General features: G+C 39.2%; 1 protein-coding gene across 5 annotated transcripts in view; it reads right to left on the bottom strand.

Moving 5' to 3' along the window:
- ANO5 (anoctamin 5) overlaps positions 1-13,431 on the bottom strand; it is a 106,453-nt gene that overhangs the window by 85,990 nt on the left and 7,032 nt on the right. For all 5 annotated transcript variants that reach the window (XM_054972666.1, XM_054972670.1, XM_054972667.1 and 2 more), the window contains exon 2: positions 2,508-2,578. In XM_054972666.1, the coding sequence (XP_054828641.1) occupies positions 2,508-2,578 (71 nt within the window). The remainder of the gene's footprint in view (positions 1-2,507; positions 2,579-13,431) is intronic.

The raw sequence follows: 13,431 nt of genomic DNA, 5'->3' as shown, positions 1-13,431 counted from the left end.
GCCAGCATTTAGCCAGCACTGAGGAGAAGAGGCTGAAAAAGTTGGGAATCTGTGTAAAGAGTTGCCACATGGAGGAGGGACAGGTATGTTCTCAGTTGTGTTGGATAACAGGACTTGGACTAATGGCTGTAAACTACAGGCTTTGATTAAATTTAATCAAAACAGAGGTTTTGATTAAATTTGAGGAAGAATTTCTTGGTGGTGTAGTGTGTCTGGCATTGGAACAGTCTTCCTTGCGAGGTGGTAGATTCTTCTTCACTGTAGGTTTTTAACTACAGATACCTATTTGCTGGGGATATTATAGCTGTAGTTCTTGCATTGGTGGGGGGTTGGATTAGATGCCTTTGGTAGTCCTTCCAACTCTTAGATAAATAAATAAATATAACTCTGAGAGCAAGTGGCAAAAATGGAAGCAAAGGGTGCCGAGGTTTTCACACCAGAGTGTTGCACAAGGAGGCTCCAAGCCAACCCTTCTGCTCTTGAGATGGCAACAAGGGAAGAAAAGGGCTCTTACATAAGAAGCCTTCACTGAGCCAACCAGCAGCAATCTGAGCAGACAGAGCAGGAAAGCTTACATGACCTTTACTTCCTTCTATGCCTTCTGGCTCTATCTCCAGCACAGGGCAGAATGTGAGATGGCCCAGACACTTGCAGAAGACTAAGCTGAGGTGGAGAAAGGGGACTACTGCCTCCCGCCTCCCACACACACAAATGCTGTGGCTGGCTTGCTCTTGCCTCAGGAGTAGCTGCAAAGAGGGTGGTAGGGTTTACTCTCTTTTCTCTGTAGCCTGCTTGCTTACCTCTTGGCAGCTGCCCAGATGATAGGATGAGAATGCAGAGGGTGAAAAGAAGGAGGGGTTGTTGAAGAGTACTGGGAAGTAGTTTATTTCATCCCCAGGACAGAGGCAGATTGGCAGATCTTGTGGCTACAACAGCATGAACCAGTGTGATCATAAAAACTTCAACCAATACACCTGCATGTTTGCTGTGGAGAACTTGGGGAATCTACCTGCCAAGGACTGACAGTGCATATCCAAAACAAATTTGCAAAGTGTCCATTTGGCTGCAGAAAGAGAAACATTCTAGAAAAAGTCCTAACATACATAAGTAGGAATGTAATACAAGATACAATCTCAAGCAATTTCCACTCTCTTATTTAATGATGGGATCACATGTATGACTGTATTAACATTTCTTTTTGTTAAAATGTTTGATCTTAACAGGTGCACATCATTCAGCACTAATCAGCACTAATCTATGAGGTTGTAGGTTACAGATCAAGGACACTAAAGCTTAATTGTTCATGTGCACTGTTCATTGCTGCTTGCTTCACTGCAAGAGAAAAAAATGAATGCAACTGAAAAGTAGGAATAGAGAGCTGCATATGCACAGGGATCTTCATTTCCAGGATTCCAAACTGAAAGAATTAAAGAAAACTAGCCTGTAGTTGCTAACCTATATGGCTGGGTATTCTTCTCCTCTGAAGAATGGAGTGAAATTTAGACAAAGAGTATTTCAGAAGTATCCCTGATTGGAATATGCAGCCAAGAACTGATGTTGTATAATAAAATTTCATTTTTTTCAACAGAATGGTTTCATTCCGATACAACTAGTCATAGGTAAATACCTTTTTAAAAGCACAATTAGAATGTAACTGGAGTATTCATATCTAAGAACAGACACCTTTAAACCTTTCCCATCCAGAGGAAAATCATACATATTGTGTTACACATAAAACAACATGCTAGAGTCTATTTTGTTTGTAAAGTAACACTGTGGGCAAGATTGAACAGCAGTTTTGGTGATCTCTTTCCCCTGTACACATTTGAAAAAAAGGGCACATTTGCCTGCTTCTCCCACTTACAGTGCAATCTTAAACAAGTTACTCCAGTCTAAACCCACTGCTTTCAATTGGCTTAGACTGGAGTAACTTGGTTTAGGATTGCACTGTTAGTGTATTAGCTCCACCTCTGAAAACTGTGTTCGGATACAAACTTGATAGACATACATACAGATTGTGTGGTTGATTTAATAATAAGCTCCAGGAAAATCAGTCAAACATGAATAGATGTACATCTGGTCTGGTCATGAAGCCCCAATAAAAATATTCAGTAGTAGTAGGGCTGGCACTCAGGTGAGAACAAACAGGCACACTTTCATTCTCCACCACAAATGGTTGCGCAACTGCATTGCCATCCCATCCAGCCTTTACCATTGCACAGTAAGGCAATAAGGGAGAAAATGTCGATAAAGAAAATCTACCATATTATCAAATTCATGTATCACTTATCCATAATAAGAGTAATTAAGACGTAACAAATAATTAAAGTGCGGTTCAGCGATGCTAAGTAATTTCTAGTGATGCTAAGTAATTTCTAGATGTTAACGATTATGGCTCCTTTAAAAAACAGATTTCTGACAGTTTACCACAGCATTACATTCTTTTTCTTCAGTATAAAAATCATATACTTTTTTAAAGACAAAGTGTATCTACAGTTAGATCTTACCTCAGAATTACCAGGATGTTCTGAATCTGTGTTTGATATATTCTCAAATAAAGGTCCATTGACTTCTTCTCCTAAACAATATAGAAAGAAGTATATGTTTACCTCCAATGTTTGCTTTCCTTTTTTACATTTTCAAGGAAGACTGAAAAATTAAGAGATTAGATTATGGTTGCACTTTTACAGGTCTATAGTAGGAAGTAATACAAAGTGAGCCTGGATATGAAAGGGCTGCAGATCTTCAAAACTAATATAATGGGCACATGTAATAATTGGTACAAGTTACACATGCAGGTTGGAACCTTGAAGTTAATTTGATGGCAGCACACAAATTTCAGGTGATAAAAATTCTGAGGTGAGAAAATTCAAAAGAAGGGAAATAGTGAAACAGGTAGCACAGCTGTAGTAATGGCGGCCTCAGTTTTGCTACAGTAGGGTAACAGAAAAACTTAATGGAGGAGAAGTTATTACAATCAGTGTAGCCTTAAAGTAGGGGAAAGCCTGAACATATTTTAAAAAGCAGTGGGGGCAGACATGTAATCTAGTAGTGAAGATAGCTGAAACATTCAAGGACTAAAAAAATTTAACAAAACATTTGAGATGGCTTGGTATTGCTCCAGAGAAAGGAGTAAACTTGGAGTCCCACCCCCTTTTAAAGTGTTTAATATGCATTAGTCATGACGTGAGGCTTTTTCAATATACTGTGCACGCAATTGCCCTTGCTATCAGTAATATCATCAGCACTGTGTAATAAAGGCCAAACAGTCAGCAACAGCATATACATTTCTAGCAGAAAAACAGTATTATTGCAACTCTATAAGGCTTTCACATTTTAGCAATGACCTTGTGAAGCCGTGTTTCACAGAGCAATTGAAAGCTTTTTTCAGCTCTGCTTCTCATAAGAAGTACCAGCTCTCAAACAAAGCCTTCTTTACATTCTGGGCATTCTAAGATTCTATGTGAATCTCAAGCTGGTATAGCTTAACAGTCATTTGAAGAACATGAAGCAAATCCATAGAATGTATATTTTAATACTAGATGTATAAGACAGAAATTCTCATTAAAAATTAGTTTGTTTACAAAATTTATACACCCCCCCTTTTTTTCTGGCCAACCAGAGCCACCAAAGTGGCTAATAATTAAAAACAAAAGATTATAAAAGTACATAATAAATTCAGTTAAAATAAGAAGAAAATACATTTATAAAACACATGGACAGCAGGTCAGCCCAAGCAGACCATTATCTAAATAAAATATAAAGGGGAGTAGACTGGTTGACTTGCGGAAGTCAAGTAGCTAATTTGTGGCTGGCTTTAAAGGGGATTACACAAATTAAAAGGAGAGTGGGGGTAGACTGTTGCATGAGATTTTTTTTCATGTGCCTTCCCAGTCAAATGAAATGCTTCCCTATTCAATCTATTAACATGGTTAGCATAAGATCTGATTGGTCTAGGAATAATCTTATTATTACAGGTAATATTGTGGTGAAATTGGACTTTACACTTAGTAGAAAATTACACTTTGCTAGGAAGCCCAGCTGCAATCTGTGGGACACTGGTCAGAGATAAGGGAGGAGACTGGTATACAGGCTGCTGGCATCACAAAAGTGCTTCTTTTTTTGTACAATAAAGGGAAAGCCTTGGCATTGTCTCGCATTGTCTTCTAAACTGTATCTGTTACTGTCCCTGATGCAGTACCTGTCCTGCCAGTGCTAACAATGTAGTTCTGAAGGAGAAGGCAAGCAAAGAAACATGCAGGGAAGTGTGGGACATTTTATAGAACACTTTGTTATTTGAGGGGAATGTCTCTCCATCTTATGAATCTTGTTGCTGTGTGCAAGTAACATAATGTTCCTTGGAACAATTCTGGGATGGGAACTTGATTGCCGAGCCACATTTGGGGGGGAAAAGGAGAAACATTTTATCTTTTCCCCGGATAATAAATGACAGGAAGGTATGCAAGGAAATGTTTGTGATCCTGGATATACAATCATGCGGGCATGCGGGCAGACTGTATGCATGCTAACAGACTTGCACATACCACTGCCCCTAGCACAGAATAGCTAACAACCAGTTCATGTGATGTACCTCCCTAAACCTGCATTCATACAGCAGTATAGATGCAGGTGATGGAAGCTATAGCATTTGAACTGGCTCTGAGCTTCTGATTTAGTGCTTTGTTCCTGTTCCATGCTTGATCAGCTTCCTAATTAAGAACAAATACTTAGCCCAACAGAATGAGAGCACAGAGTCAATGGAAATGAACTGGTAAGATGAACATTCTCTTTGAAGAAATGCAACAAGTATGTTTTCAGTTGTGCATCATGCAGATCTTCTTAGGGCAAGAGCCACAAAATACATCGTCACCCCTGCTCCTATGTCCAAGCCTACATCTCCCTTTCTAACCCCACCAATCAAAAAAGTTGGTGACAGTCTTTTAGCACAACTTCTCTTTTCTTAGGTCTCTGTCCAATTACACAAGACACTGCTGCTCTCCACTCTTCTCCAGCTTGGTCCACAATTTCTAAGCTTATTTCAGGTCCTGTTAATTTATTTAAAAAGGATTTTTTATGCCATGCTATGTGTCTAGAATCCCGCTGTGAAGTTTCTGAACTTTGTGCTTCTGGTGTTCCGCTGCTTCTCCATGGCTCACTGAGTCCCAAAACACAGGTATCTTCTGCATGAATATGAATACAGCTGCCTCTGTTAATTCTATATGCTTTTGAATAAAGAACATCATAATTTTATTTTTAGTATCAAAATAGAATCACTTTTACCTACTATTTGCAATGAATTTTTATTTCCTTTGGATTTATTTCTGGCATGTATCTGCAAGCTACTTCAAAGAGCTTGCAGATCATTCAGTGATGATACTAGATCATCTGGAACAGATCGATCAATAAAAATAAGAGTTTAATAATGGCTCATTGTATCAAACGTGAGCATACTTTGGAAACAGCTAGAACGTAATCTGTATTTCCCTGAAGCAGTTTCCACTAACTTTTCCACTGCTAGTAACCCCTGAGGCCTTGCAAAGATTTCCCGCCCCCATCATCTGTTTTTTACTTGCATTTGTCAGTATGATACACGTCAGGAGTCTGTATTTGCTAATTGTAGTCTTTCAGATATCCTAACATAGTTTTTTTGCGGGGAGAAAAACCCTGAATAACAAACCACAGATCCCTGTATAATTTCAAAGTCAAATTATGATAAAATTAAAGGCCAGGAGAAAAAAGTTAAATTTAGCACTGCTGCTTTTAAGCATGTGTCTCACCAATAGCTTCCATGGATCTGGAGTTTCTATTATTTTGCATAAGCTTGATAATAGTAAAATTCCCCAGCCACCAAACAACCTTGTTGAGAAAGGCCATATGATCCCTTGGAATGTGAACTATAAAACCGCACCACACCTAAAGATAAGCCAGTGTGTGGGACCTCTGGAACTTTTTATCAGCAACAGATACCAAGAAGAAAGAAACAATGATTGTATCAGGAGTATCAGACAACAAAGAAAACCACATGGATTTTTAAAAATGTGCTTGAGAAATTTTCATACTCCTTTTGTTTCTTTTAAACTGTCTCCATTAACAACAAAACAGCAACTATTCTGTCCAAGAAACAATTGTAAATCAGTTCTTTCAACTGCATCATTTTCAGCCAAGATCTCAGAATGTTGTTTCTAGTTACCTTTCCAGAGTTGCAAATTTTAAGGAACACAACACTCAATAAATTCCAGAAAAGGAAGCCAGACTTTCTTTTCTAGGTTGCAATGGTGACTGATGACATCAAAAGTTAAGAGAGAGTTCGTTTCCCCCTTCTACATTTTTTGTTGCCCCCGCCAAAGTCGTCTGTGACCCTGTGTTGCTCTTGTGTTGTTGACCTAAGTGACTAACTGCAGGAGGCCATTCTTAAGTCTTAGTTACAGTTTTCAAAGTAATAGCTCTAGTTGATTCCTAAAAGTCATAGCAGTAGTTGCTTCCTAGTACAGTGCCCTAAAGAATTAGCTGAATGTTTGAACACCAGGTTCAATTCCCTCCTGTATTATAAATTCATTACGTGGCTTTAGGTAAGCTACTATTATTTCTAAGTTTCACAACCATTATAAGGATAATAGTGGTTAAGTGGTTGGGTTGCAAATCAGCACTCTGCTGGTTCAAATCCTACTCCTGCCATGAGCTCAGTAGGTGGCCTTGGGCAAGCCACACCTCTCAGCCTCAGCTTTCCAGATGTATTGTGGGGATAATAATACACTGACTTTGTTCACTGCTCTGAGTGGAGCACTAATGTGTCTAAAAAGCAGTATATAAGAGCAGTTGTTGTTGTTACATTGCAAGGATGTTGTAAAGCCTACTAGAATAATATATGAAATACGGATTTTTTAAAACACTCTGAAATACTATATACTAAATGCTAAGTTGTACTACATTGCTCCAAGGTCTAACTGTATGTGTTAAGTCCATCTGTTGTTGACATCTAGTCAGCTGATGGAGATTCTCCTAGCATACAGACAATGCCTAAGTGCCAAACATATTTGAGCAATGTCTATCACAAATGTTTAACCAGCTGTTACACCTTTCAGATAAACCATTTGAAAGTTGTAAGGGAAACAGACCAAAATATGCCCCCCCCCCAAAAACAGGATAATATATGTCCCATTGACAAAACCAGTATCCAATATCCACGTTACAAAGTGTTGATCTTTATCACTTTGCTCCATTATGCAGAAGCACTACCACACAAAATCTTTCCATAACAGTAACAAAACCAGTATGGGTGTGTGTTTTTTTCTTTACAATTTAATATTGTTATAATACGGGAGATATGCAATGCCTAATTAGATCACTGATGGGTATGAGATCATTCTTTTAAAGACAGTTAGTAAAAAATGCAGCAATTCTGATAATCTCCAAAGCATCCATTAGGAGACTACTGTTGCAAGCTAGACACATCATAATGAATGCAAAAACACTGTCATCTTTGCTTAATCATCATCCCATGAGAATGTTCATTATTCCGTGAGAGATCCTTAACAAACTGAAAATACATTTCCATAAGTACTGGCTGGGGAATAAGTATCCTGACTTATCTGAATGTATTGCTCTGATTAGTGGGGGGCTAACTACATGCTAATGCCCCACCAATTCTATTCAACAAATTAGGCCCTGCTTCATTATAGCTGGAGCCCTAGGAGTACTGGATTGACCTCCAGGTATAGCGGAAGACCTAACCTGTTACCTTTGTTTTAGAAAGATTAAAATTAGCTTCTGATGTTTTTAGCAACATTGCAACATTGTTTTTAGCAACCACTTTAGCAACATTGTTTGGATTTCAATTTCTCCTCCCGCTAATATCGGTTGTTATCTATGACATGCTTGTTATGTACTTTATTGATTTTATAAGATTGCTATAAACTTTTTGAGGGGAGGGGTATAAAATGTAAAATATAAGCAAGTGGCTTTGAGAGTATAATATTTAGAATAGAAAAGTAGTGGGAAATGGAGTACTTAATCAATTCTCTCCTAGTCATTTTTCCACTACTCATCCTCACCATAAGCAACTTTTCTCCTGCAGAGTGTCAAATGAATGCTTTCACTGGAGGGAGACAGCAGAAAAAGCCTACCCTTTCTCTACTCTAAATTCTCCTCTCCCAATATGCTTTTATTTTTTAAAAAAATGTTCTGGTCTACATGTTAGCAAGTAATTAATTTTGAACTGCTTTGAGCACTAGGGAAAAGCCTATATAAAGCACTCAAAAGAGGGCTGGAGCAGCTTGGCTTTCCTGGACCCCTTTCCTTCAGTTTCTGGTTAAATTATTTCATCTTTCAAAGAATGTAAATAACTTCATGAATAGGGTATGTAAGTACAATAAATAAATATTGGATATTCTTATATAGTATTAGCCAAGTGACTCTGATCTGAGGATACTTAAATTTGGAGACTAGAGCCATGAATAGACAAGATAGAAATTCCTCTATACCTGAAAATGGCCCGAGGTTTGCAGAAAAATGTGAAATCTAAAAAGTTTGTTTAAAAAAAATGGTAAAAGGAGCATACGTAGCTTTAACCAGATGTCCTCTGTGGCTGTTGCTAGGCAATTATAACAGTTTAACTTGTTTTCTGTTGGGAAAAGGCAGAGGTAGGGGCCTTTGGCAGGGCTGCTTGGGCCTTTAAGGGAGGACTTATTGGGGCCAGACCCAAAAGCAACTGCTGGACAACTTGATAACGCAAGACTTCCATGATTCACCCAGGCCCAGTTGCTTGTTATTGTTCAACAATAGTCCCCCCCCAAAGCCTCCCACAAAAGTGTATCATGTATATAGTAATATATAAGATAGCTCACACTATGCTATGCATAATTTTATACCTGTATGCTGGCACCAAGCAAAAAACAATTTTAGAGTTTTGCTGATTGCTAAGAATGGACAGATCACTATGGTTTTGCCTAACGTGACAGCTGATGAGAGTTAGGACCTTTGAAAAAAGACCAATTAAAAACTTTTTGCAGGCTCTGGTTATTATTTCATCATAGTTTATTTTTGCTGCAACACACCAACAGAGCTACTCATCTGGAAATAAACCTGAAATGGAAATTCTTACTACTTGAGGAAATGGAGAGTGGCAACAATGGATTCTTAATTTTACCTGAAATTCTAATCAGATACTGGTTCATTTTCATTAGATGGATGACAAATAAAGCAGATAACTTAGGAATTATGAAAGAAACCCAAAGGGGATAAAATCAAGGGCAGATTTAGACATTAGGGCAAATGTGTGTTCCTAAATTAGCATTTTCTGATATAACAGGAATTTTGGGGGGGCGGGGTAGGGGAGAGTGAGAAGAAAGAGTGCTTAATCCTTCCCATGTTAACTCATTCTCTCCTGAAAATGCCCCCTGCCAGCGCCCCCCCCCTCCACCTCTGTAAGGGCTTCTTTCAGTTTCTAAATTGGGATGAGGGAAAGAGCAAATTGTTCCAGTGTGCCAATGTTTGGCACAAATTGAGTTATTCTATGCTTTACAGAAAGATGTCCAATTCCCCCACGATACCCCTGTCCTATCAAACTCCCTGCATTCATCAGTACGTATATTAAGACTGTACAGTCAGATTTAAAATCACTATTAGATTTTGAATCAACATCTTAATTAATCCAGAAGCAAAGGTGTACAGTTAAACTCATTTAATGGAACTGAAAACCTTTCCAAAAATGCTTTACTTTCTGCATTAAAGACAGGAAAGGGCATGGGTAATTTTTCATTAAACTCTCTCATGACTCAGTTCCTCACTAAGCCTATATTTGGTCACGATTAGCCACAAAAAGTTTCCCTCCCCTTTCTTTGCAGGAAGCTGCCTTTCTCTGTGTGTTTATTAATGTGTCAACTAATTTTACTTCAGCATTGCCTCCAAAACTTTATCCATTAAGAGTTCAGACTCAGATGTGCAGACTTCAAAATATTTTAAGTCAGTTGTTCCTGTTTGAAAACACCACTGAAAACAAGTAACTTTTCTAAATCTAGAGGAGTTAGCTGTGTTAGTCTGTAGTTGCAAAAGAGTAAAGAATCCAGCAGCTGTGGATTCTCGAAATAGTAAATAGTAAAGAATCTCTTCGAGCTGTGGTTCTCGAAAGCTTATCTTCAATAAAGTTGGTTAGGCTTAAAGGTGCTACTGGACTCTATTATTTTCTAAATCTAGTTGCTAGCACAGTTTATTTAGACAGGAATACTCCAATAACATGTCAGGATTTTCTCTGCATTTGATTCATCTCCCAAACTCACTGATTCTATACAGTGTGATAGAAATGTATTCTGCTGACCATTCTAAGGACACATATGGCTACCAAAGAAAACAGCAAGTTTCTCTATTTTAATGTATGTGTCTTTTCAAAAAATTCCACCTGGATGATGAACTTATGCAAATATAGGGATGTAGTTCTTGAAAACGAAGTCATTACAATACCTGCTTCCTAGTCTATTGCCAGCTGATCCATGGGGGACACTGACACTTGCACAATTTACCAATCTAACCAGACACAGATGCAATACTGTGGTTTGCAATGAGAAGCCAGTGTCAGGAACGTGCCCTACCTTTTGATAAGTACCAGCCTAGACAATTAACTGATCTCCTTGATTATACACAAAGTATAACTTTATCCTTTTATCAGGAGTTTGGCTGGATGAAATACATAAATCACCATGTAAATAAACATGTAAACTTTTAAAAAATGCTGGAAACTGCAGCGATTTTTAAAGTTTGCATATTGGGAAATAACACTTTTGAAAGCTAGTTCATATCTCTCTTGAAAGTATGATAATTTCCCTAAGACAATGATATATATGTATGCTTCTATATGAAAATATGCAGTACAATTTAGCCTCTTCTCTGATCACCTGAGGCAAACTGTCCTTTGAGTGCACAATTGAACACAGCATCTCCTTTCAGCCATCAGGATGATATTTTAGACCAGAAAAATATAAATATGACGTCTATGTATATTTCTTGGTACTTTAAACTTGGAAATGGCAATGGAACCTCCCTTGATAGCAGAGTGTTTCCCTTTTTTAGATTGTCAGGTCAATTTTGTTTTTGTTTGTCCCAGGACCTTAATGGTCTTTTTACCTGGAATAAGACTGGTGTGGAATTATTGCAGCTACATTTCTTACCCACAAATAAACAAACAAAATATGTCAGATGTTACAGCAGGCATCTCTAAAGAAAAGCTGTTAAAGCTGTCCTACTGATGTGTGTGACTCCTGCATTTTTCACAAGCAAGAAAAGAAATTGTGTAGTGTTGCTGGAAAATGGTACCATAAACACTATCAGATGTATCCATATTAAGGGAAAGGTAAAAATGAATGCAACTGATTTAATTTTTTTCAGAAGTGGCTTACTAACTGCTTTTGGAATGTTAGCAGCTATACACTTTGTAAAAATTAACCTTTCTTTTAGTCACTAGAATAATTTCATCTCAGACATCTACAGGAAAAAACAGTTAGCTGAAAGACAGCATGCTAACATCTAGTAAGTCAATTTTATGTAGTATGTCAAAATCTGAGTGTTTGTGTGTTTTATGTTTTCCAGTAGCCAGGTGAGAGATGAGTGTATTTTATGTTTTATGTCTTCCATAGGGTTGCCAGGTCTCCTGACTCCCCCAGTGGGAGATCCGGAGCCTGGAATCTACCTTGCAGCATCCCTGGTTCAAGTCTCGCATGCACATGTTCCAGGAAGTAACATCATCATACGAGTGAAAGGGCAGCCTGGGAGCATGCCCATGCTCACCAGGGTGCCACTGTGGGCACAGGGGCATACTACAGCACCCGGGGGGCACCCCAGGAAGCGCAACCCTGCCCGGCCAGGTAAGTGGGGGTGGGGGAGGGTGGGAGCAGGGGATAACCCGCCCCAGGTGGGGGGATGGCACTCCTAGTTTTCCATGATCCAAGGGAGACACAGGTTGAGATTGTTATGTGTTGAGTATTAGTTGACTTCAATCTGCCGTTTATTGGTTTTTCCTCTGCTGGTAGGAGCTAAGTGCTTGGAGGGATATGTGTTGAAAGATGGTGCCACAATTCATAGTGAATTTATAGGGTAGGGAAGAGATGGTGGTGGGAGAAGAGCAGGCCAGGTAAGGGAAAGGGACAGTAGATATTTGCATGCTGTTGCCCTTCCCAGCTCTTCTTCCAACCAAAGTGATGCTGGTAACCTTATCAACAACTTGCTGTATTAGCAGTCAGACCCCTCCTCTCACTGAGGGGCAGTTTAAGTGCAAGACACTGCCTGGACAAAATGACACAAAATGGATGACAACAAGATGAGAGCCTTGGAAAATATTTAGAAGAGAGTCAGAGTAGCTGACTGACTAATTGCCCCTCCATGCCCTGGAGAGAGAGACAATTTAAGACAATGGGTCTCAAGAAGTTCTTGACTAATCGCATCCACGCTTGGCTTCACTTCTCCTCACCCATTTACCCTAATTAAGCAACACTTAACATTATTCACCAAACTTGGTTGCTGTTACCATCTGATACTCACAGAGTCATCAAGTCCCTAGCCACCTCTGCGTGTGTGTTTTCTGAGACCCTTATATACACCCCCAAATCTGTTTGAGCCTTCTCTTCTTCTCTCTGTGAAATGATGGTCATTTCGCTGCTGCCACCATGGACCTCCATCTTCGAGACTGGTAATTATAGCCTTCCCTGAAACTGCTTTGTACCCTTTCCCTTCCTGATTTCCTCTTAGTTAGCCTCATGTTTTCTGTGTGTGATTGTATATTTGTCCTTTTATTTCTTTATTTTCTTAAGGAAAAAATCCTTGTAAATATTGATGGAAAATCCCATTTACTCCCTCTTGCATTGTTTCCTTTAAGCTAATTTCCCCCAACTAATTTGGGTAACAGCTAGGCTATAAAATCCTGCTGCTAAATGCCAGGTCAGTCACAAGAAAAACAGTAGCCTCCAGGATTTAATCCTGGATGAGAAGACTGACCTGGCATGTATCACTGAGATGTGATTGAGGGAGGGAGGAGGGGTAAACCTATCCCAGAGTACTCAGTGATACTTCAACATAGGCCTGGTGGGTGGGGAAGTGGTGCCCATGTAGTTTATAATGATTCGTCTCCTAGCACAGTGTCCACCCATCCAAGGCACTTCCCACTGCAAGGCTGAAAGTTGTGATTGAGAGACAGGATACTGTTGATGTACCGCCCACTCCACTGTCCCCATTCCTGAGCAGATAGTGGTGGTCTCGGGCATGGTGCTGATGACCCCTACACTGGTTGTTCTGAGGGTTTTCAACATTCATGCTAAGGCTTCCTTATCAGGAGCACCTCATTTCATGGCTTCCATGACAACCAGGGACCTGTCTCACAGGAAAGGTGCATAAAAACTAGTCCTACACATTATGCCAGTCACACACTTAATCTAGTATTTTGTTCTGCGT

The sequence above is a fragment of the Eublepharis macularius genome, chromosome 2 (genome assembly GCF_028583425.1).
Source record: "Eublepharis macularius isolate TG4126 chromosome 2, MPM_Emac_v1.0, whole genome shotgun sequence".
Classification (NCBI taxonomy): domain Eukaryota; kingdom Metazoa; phylum Chordata; class Lepidosauria; order Squamata; family Eublepharidae; genus Eublepharis; species Eublepharis macularius.
Note: the sequence above shows the minus strand (reverse complement) of the source record. Positions and strands in the feature narration are given on the sequence as shown.